The following is an 8,387-nucleotide window of genomic DNA, read 5'->3' as shown; positions in this document are numbered from 1 at the left end:
GTCGTGACTTCCTGAAAAAGAGGATTCATGACCGCACACTTCACATTTCCTTCGAGTGTTACACAACACTCAAGCAAACACAATATCTGCACCTGTCACTTCAAACTGTTGCAAAAGGTGGAACGACAAACATTAACAGGTTAGTAATCCACAGCAACCAATCACATGGAAGGGCACACGAGATATTGTAAAAAAAAAACCAAAAAAAACTGACTGAGGGTGCAAGCAGATATGGCCGTGGTTGTGGTGGGAAGGCGGGTCTCCTTCGGTCCAGGCCGGTCCTCTGTGGGAACCGCATTGGATTTGGGAGCCACTGGAGACGTGAGCTGTGTAGTGACACACGGATGCAACAGCATTCACGAAGTTTGTAAAATGATGCATGAACACCAAGAGCAATAAAAACGCATCGTTATAACTCAGGACAGGCAGGGTCAACAATGCAAGCATTCGGACAAAAGAAAAACTTGGTTCCTTCAGAGGACAAGGTTCATAAAACTCAACACTAGAGGAATTAACAATGAAAACAGTTTTTGAGATAAGACGAGGATCTGCTGAGACAAAAAAAAAACCAAGGCTCACCGTCGATTCATCATCATCTGAGTTGTCAAACAGGTTGTCCAGGTCCTTCATAGATACCTGCAGGATTTCAATGCAGGTAAGGCTGGTAGAAGAGGGTCGGCGGCAAGGATCTGGAGGGTGGAAGGGGGAGGGAGGAAGGAGGGTGTGCCTCCCCTTTCAGCACCATGTGGAAGAATTCACAGGCACAACAGTATATAGTATATTCTTACACACCCCGATTGCAACATCCATTTGGGAACCCAAAGAGTTTACTTGGTTAATCACCAGGAAAATTACAAAGTGTATCAACAATGAGCAAATTAAAATCAATTAGTTGGTAAAACAGAAATAACTAGAACGGCACTCGGTAGAGAGTATACCTCCGGCAGGCTGAACGGTTTACGTTTTGTATCCCGCTGATAGGTCGGATCTGAATACGGACCTTAACTAAAAAGTAAATAGTCTAGTCCTCGTCACCAAACCAACTCATCCACCAAGTTTAGTCACAACCCGTGCACAACTTTTTGAAAGATGCTTTTTTTCGTTTTGGGCCATTCATTCATTCATTCATTGTCAAAATGATCCCAATGTTATTTGATACAAAGCAACCCTAGTTAGTGAGAAACGACTGGTTATGAGTTGTTTGGAGGTGTCAATGCCAAAGGGTTTTCAGCAAGAAATCCCCATTAGTTTCACCATATATTAACAATGGGGGCACTAAATGTATTATGTAATATGATCAACCATTTGACAATGCAAATATGTTTTACCGACTGTAATGGAGAAATAGATTTGGAAGAAAATAACTATTTTGAAACAAGAGTCAAATATGGTATAATAATTCATTGTTCGTTGAAGACTACATCGTGATGATGGCTGCAAAATCTACGCTGTGTCATGGTCCATTACCTCCTCCATCTGAGGGTTTATGCAAATCAGATGCTTCCATTGTGGAACTCCGCTCATCGAGTTTGCTTCAGTGGCCTCTCGAAAGCTTCTGGGTGAAGGGTAAAAGATCCGCGCAAAGCTCGTTTCACCAGATACGTGCAGGATGAACACCGTGCTTTCATCTCGCCAACAATCCCTAGCCCGTGGCAGCATTTCAGCCGCTGTTCCCGACTCCGGACACAGGGCGGCTTCGTCCACCATCGGAAGCCCGGGCTATGCCAATTATCGACTCGAGCTTCGACCGCCTGTAGCAGTGAAGAATTCCTCAAATTTTTCTCCACATTCCTCCTCCTTGTTCCACCAAGTCTTGTCTTGCATATTTTAAGATCCTTTTCTGTTTTCAACTTCAAAATGAAATGTCTGATTTGTAACTCGACGACATTCTTGCTTGCTGCGAGAGTTTCATACAATTCATTACAATTCCTGTCTTTAAGTTTAATTCTGATCTTTATTTTACTCTCCTTTGTAACCCATCAGCCCACACAGCAGCAGATGGGTTTTGCAATCATGTGTGTGCGTGCGTGTCTGTGTGTGCATGTGCGTGTGTGCGGTAACGTTTTCTTACCGTTTGAGCTTTTGTAATCAAATTTTAAGCAATCCTTTATTAAGGGAATATGGAGAACACAAATTAATTAAGTTGACTTTTTGTTTTAACCTGTTCTTTTTGCCAAGTTTAGTTTGAGTAAAAAGGTGGACATAGACGGGTTTTGCATTCTGAGATTCTTTCAAGTTACGTCCAGCACCAAAGGTGGGCGGAGGTTATGTTTTCACACTCGTCTGTCTTTCTGTGAGCGGGATACCTCAAAAAGTTGTGGACGGAATCGGAAGAACCTTGGACAGGTTGAGTGTGTGACAAGGACGTATTGATTCGATTTTGGTGAAGATCCGTATCCGGATGTGGATCCGATAATTTATTTATTAATTCCATGTCATAACGAAGGGTGACAATGTCGACCTTTATACAATCTCATCGACCCCTGCCCACCCCTCCCCGCTTCCAGCACACCGAGGTGGTTTCATCGTGAACGACTGTATGAATTCCACCTAAAATCCCACCTGTAAGATGCTCGGTATTATATGCGCTCGCCATTGTGCCAAAAAGCATAAACAATGCCCTAAAGTCTGACATCATCTCCAGCAGTTTTACACTCCTTTGGATACCACAGGATATTTATTGGGAGTGGCCGTGACACTAAGTGCCTCGACCATTCCAATCCGTAGCCTGGTCCAAGCAAATCTCACGACTGTTCAACCACAAATAATGGTTTAATGGCAGGCTTCTCACTTCTGAGTGGCTCTGTTTAATACACATTCACTTAAAACTGGCAAGTCCCTTGTCCTCTGTGAGGAAGTTTTCGATGCGAATATTGATTTTCTCTATCTAAATGAAATGTGCTCGCCACCCGGCGATAAAATAACAACTGGTGATTTAACTGCGCAAGGTTATCACTTCTATCCGTGCCAAAGAGAGCATGGAGGAGGTGCAGGTAGTGCGTGTGGGTCCAAATGGACTCTTTTCAACTCGACTCACATTGACTCTATTACTACTATTCATCTTCTGAACACACCTTTGCGTACCTGTCGGTTCACCGATGAAATAAAATCGATCAATCGTACACAGGGCCTCAATTTCACACGCTTTGTTTATTGATGATTTCACAGATTTTCTGTTAACTGTTCAAATCAATCCTGAACCAGACTCGGTGGTGTAATGGTTGGAGGGTCCACTCAGTCTGGGACGGCAGTGGTTCGAACCCTGGCCAAGTCGTGTCAAACACTTCAATAATGGTACGTGCTGCTTCCTTGCTCGATGCTAAGGGTTTAAAGAAGGTGGAGCACACACAAACAACCATAGGTTGGCAATGACTTGATGGGCATCTCATGCCCAGCTCCTGCATCGAAGTTCCTTGTGAGGGAAGTTATATTATTAATTATTTATTTTATCCTGGAAAGATATTAATTGGACAGAATTGTTACATCCACGATCCACTTTCACAAATGTTTCTCTGATCGGTGGATATGATTAATTTGCAGCAACACATTGTCCGTCCCACCCAGGGTCACGGTCTGGAGCTCGTTGGATCCCACAATATTGATCTGGTGACTGGTATCGATTTTAAAATGGTTTGTCACCCCTCATTTATCACTTCCGTTTTGGGAAGAAATCATTTGATTTACACCTCCATGATGATCCTAAACACATGATAACCAGGCCCTCAAATACAAATACTCTCAAAACCGACTTGATTCCCTAAAAACTGGCAAGTGCTCTGCCTGGTTCATTGTTCATTTGCATTCTTTCAAAATAACATTTCACGAATTAGAGAGGAAATACAATCAATCTCAAACACTTGCTAAATACCTGACTTTCAAAACAGCCATGTTCCATTACACTATATCACTTGCTCAAACAAAGGTCTTGTAATAGGTCAGGTCAGGTATGGGAGCATGTGCTAGAACAGCGCGTCGCTGCGTCCACTTTCCGCCGGTACTCCAGGGGCCTCCATCTGGCCATCCCCCAGGCAGATGCCAGGCCCATCCCCATCTCCTTGAGATGATGGTCAACCTGCTGCAACCATGAGGCACATGGTCGGCCCACTGGCCTCCTCCACTCATGAGAATCCCTCGCTGAGAGAATCTGGTGAGCAGGATCAGCGTCAGGAAAACGAGCCACATGTCCATACAGCCGCAACTGACGCTCACGGACTATGCAGGTAACAAATCTCATCCGAGTCTCTCTCAGCAACCGCTCGTTGGACACAAAATCCGACCAGCGATAGCCAAGGATTCTCCGAAGACACCTGGTATCAAAGGAATTAAGTCTCCATCTCAGATCCTTGGTCAGAGTCCAAGTCTCGCACCCATAGAGCAAGACTGGAAGTACCAAGGACCTGAAGACTTGGACTTTCGTCCTCCCGCATAGGTACCGGCAGCGCCACACCCCATGATCCAGTGAATCCAGAACTCCCCAGGCCCGACCCAGACGTCTATTGACCTCTGACTCGCAGCCAGCAGAGACATGAATATCAATGCCAAGGTAAGTGAATCTCTCCACGACCTCAACATCCTCACCACAAACAGACACAGACAGGACAGCAGCATCCAAGATGTCACCGAGAGCCTGGATCTTAGTTTTGACCCAAGAAACCCGTAATCCCAGCGGCTCCGACTCCTCATTCAGCACCTTGAGGGCCCCCAAAAGGATGTCTAAAGTCTCCGCAAAGATGACTGCATCATCTGCAAAATCAAGGTCCGAGATCTTGACATTCCCAAACGATGCACCACAACTTGATCTTTCCGACATCCTCGCTAAAATCCAGTCCATACAAGTGCTGAAAAGTGTGGGGGCAAGTACACATCCCTGACGAACTCCGGTAACAACTGGAAATAAGTACGGTATCTAGTCTTGTAATAAGTACGGTATCTTGTAATACCGTACTTCAAATGAAAACAACTCCTCCAATACCACGGCTTTCTTCTCTGTCACTGATAGGGTTTTAAATAGTACAAACAACCTCTTTAATTGGGAGTAAAATGGACAAAGTTATCCGCAGTAAAGGATCACAAAGCGCTGACGTTTCGGGATTTACCTTTCGTCGGAATAAATAAAAATAATAATTAAAAAATAGAGATCATCACCTTTTTCATCGATTCCATTTCTATCCCGAGCCAAGTCATTTGCTGCTGCTCTTCAGAATGAGATATGTATTCATAGTACACCGAGCAGACGGCTCTGGATCCGACACTTCCTTCTTTACCATCGAATACTTCTGACTGTTTGAATCACTTCTGTCAATCAAGATGCAGTCCAAGCTTTCATCTCAAACTCAAATAAAACGTGACATGTCCACTCGATGCAGTTCCATTATCTGTAGAGAGACTACTGAAAGCAAGGAAGCACCTGGGTGCTTCCTGACTTTCAGTCATCTCTCTCCACTCGTCATAAAAATAATTAATTGCTCCATTGCATGAACTGCGGCTCCATCCTCAATTTAAGAAGTGACAACAACCCCCATCTTGAAGAAATCTTCTTTGGACACAAAGATCTTCAAAATTACCAACATGATTCTCTTTCCCTTTCATTTCCAACATTCTTGAACATGCGAAGGTCATTCAACTTCTGCAATAACTGCACCAGCGCTCTTATAGAACCATTCCTGTCCGGTTTCAAATGGGAACTAAACCAATCTGCACCCCAGATCAACAATGATATTTTGCACAAAGCAGACCAACAACCAACAACAATCCAATACTTCTGGACTTGTCAGCTGCTATTGTATGGTTGACCATACTATATGATTTGATAAATCTTCAATCATGTTTATTATCTTGAGAACTGTTCTTGAATGGTCGACATCAAACAGACCATAGATGTGATCTCAACAATGCTGACAATTCATCAGAACCACTTCTTTCATCTACCGACTATGGTGATGATGGCCTGATATACCTGCCCATTCAACCTGAGGATGTGCTCTTCCACAATCCTGAATTTCCATCTCTCCAAAGTTCAAATATTGATGTTCATGAACTTTCTCAATTGATTTCTGTAAAGACTGAAATGCTGGTCTTTGGACCCTCATCCATCCGTAAAAGGCTCAATCACAGATAATGATGCATGAGGATCACCACCTGATCTTTACTTTGAGTGTTCAAAGCTGAGGTGTCACTAAGGACCTGATTCTTTCCCATGTTCCACAAATTACCAAAATTTGTAAATGTGTTGTTGCGGTTTTATCAACCGCATGTTGAGATTGAAATGCACACAGCACGTAGATACTTTAGAATAGTTATTTCCGTTACGAACGTTAAGAATAGCGCCTTCCCTGTAGGGGTTATTATGTAATTAAATGCGTTGGGTTGGGTTGGGTTGGGTAGTTAGTGCCCCCTCTCAGCCCATTGGAATAATAGAGACATAAGCGCATGATGATGTGTGCCGTGACTGCCGGCATCATATAGGGCATGCGTGTTTTATTGCCATGGCATACGATGTGTGCAACTAACACCAGCATTCTGGAATGTGCGCCAAACTCTTGAATTCCCATTTATTGTTTAAAGCCCCACAAAGTCCTTGTTTGTCTGTCTGTAACGACGTCTACCCTGTAATGTAATTTATTGCAGTCTACCCCTGCACTGCATTTCGTTCCCCTAATCTCCGTTCATTCCCTTCCACCCAAAATGACTGCTAAACGGACGAGGACACGACCCAGCCTCCCTGAAATTATTGCCCCATGGATATTGTTGGAGGTTTGGGGCTCATCCCGGGAGCATGGGGGTAGAAGGGGCGATTTCCCAAGTTAAGTGAGGTTTCCCTTGCTCTGCTCATGACGACAGCCGGAGGGTCCAAGTGATTGAATATCCGGCCAGGCAGCAGAATGGGCGGGGCTGCAAGGGAACCCTCCAATGGCTGGCATGGGACCGGTTCATTGGATCTGACGTGGCCCAATAGCTGGTCACCAGGCCACCTCGGAAGATCTGATGTGTGGCTCTTTGGCCCCGCCTGCCCCAGGGGCTATAAGTCTAAACTCGGCACCTGCTTCGCTCGCTCTTGCCTCGAACTCTCTCGGTCCTGGTTGTCGCACACATTGTGTTTGTGTCTGTGTCTGTGTCTGTGTCTCTGTGTGCCCTGGTCGTCACACTTGTTTCTGCCCTGGTCCCGGACATTGTGAATCACCCTCGCTTCTTCCCTGGACGCTTTGGTTCGTGCTCTCGACGGAACTCGTGGACAGCAGTGCCAGGGCCATTCCAGAGAGCGGGTAGGGTGACTGTGACATACATACTCGTAGGCTGAGGCCACCCTGCCCTTGCCAATTTGCCTCCCCATGTGTGTGTGGTCTGATAGGTAGCCTGTTTTGTTGCCCAGTGGGTAAGGCATCGGTTAAGCAAAGTCTGCAACTTGTACATTTTCTTTCCTTTTTGTAAATAAACATCTTGATTGCTCTTTTCATTGCATTTCCCCTTTTTCCATTGGCCAAGCAATGTCCGTCTGTAGATTAGCCAGGAGAGTATAATTCCGCAACTAATTGGCTCTCATATCAGTCCGGCATTGCACTTGTGGAAAGCTCGGCTGCATTTATCAAGATCCAATAAAGATAACAACAGCACAATTGCCGAGGGCACGATTCCCCGGAAAGGAGATAATGTGTTCTTCGATAAGCGGTTGTCAGACAGAGGACCCTGAATCACATGGTTAAGTTATTGGCGTTCGTGGTCGATTAGTGACCCGCCACAACACAAAGTTATTCATGTGCGATTGCCTTGATTCCCAGTGAGTCTGGGGAGAACGGGGGATAACCCCACCCTCGTACCTCCCTGGCTCCGGGTCCGCAACAATATTTTCTTTCAACTGCACAAGATTGCCCAAATCTGCTCATGCTTAATACCGAGGACAACTTGACACTTTGGTTCGGAATAGCATACCTCTACACATTCACTTTTAGCAGCCTCGCCTGCTTCCTCTCTAAGGTACTTCAAACTCAGTGAGAACATGGCTGCAAGGTTTGTATTGCAAGTTTGTAAGCATGTTCACATCGATGCAATTCTCAAAACACCTCAAATGGCTCTCAGTATCCCAATGTAAAGATTTAAATATTTTTGTGATAAACCTTAAAGCCAAACATACAATATTATTATCTCATGCTTCTACTTATATGGATGGGCTCGTAGGATAGCGCACACAAGCTTGGGATGGAATCTCGACCCAGCTATAAACTGACAACCTCGAGGTGTTTTACAGGGAGGATGCTGCGTTACAAAGTGTGCCGTTCCTTGGATGTACGTTAAGCCGGATGTCACGTCTGCTCGCATAAGTCGGTGGATGTTAAAGATCCCATGGTGTCCTTCGCAAAGAGTAGGAGAGTTATCTCCAGCATCCTGAACAA

The 8,387-nt window shown here is 44.9% G+C and overlaps 1 protein-coding gene across 4 annotated transcripts in view; it reads right to left on the bottom strand.

The window, feature by feature from the left end:
• LOC147027425 (mediator of RNA polymerase II transcription subunit 13-like) overlaps nt 1–8,387 on the bottom strand; it is a 197,126-nt gene that overhangs the window by 80,228 nt on the left and 108,511 nt on the right. For all 4 annotated transcript variants that reach the window (XM_085876794.1, XM_085876795.1, XM_085876796.1 and 1 more), the window contains 2 exons: nt 580–689; nt 215–326 (listed from right to left, as the gene is read on the bottom strand). In XM_085876794.1, coding sequence (XP_085732920.1) covers nt 215–326; nt 580–689 — 222 coding nt within the window. The remainder of the gene's footprint in view (nt 1–214; nt 327–579; nt 690–8,387) is intronic.

The sequence above is a fragment of the Eptatretus burgeri genome, chromosome 4 (assembly GCF_056783735.1).
Source record: "Eptatretus burgeri isolate ZD-2024b chromosome 4, Ebu_testis_v1, whole genome shotgun sequence".
NCBI classification, from domain to species: Eukaryota; Metazoa; Chordata; class Myxini; order Myxiniformes; family Myxinidae; genus Eptatretus; species Eptatretus burgeri.
This window is presented reverse-complemented; position numbering and strand designations above follow the sequence as displayed.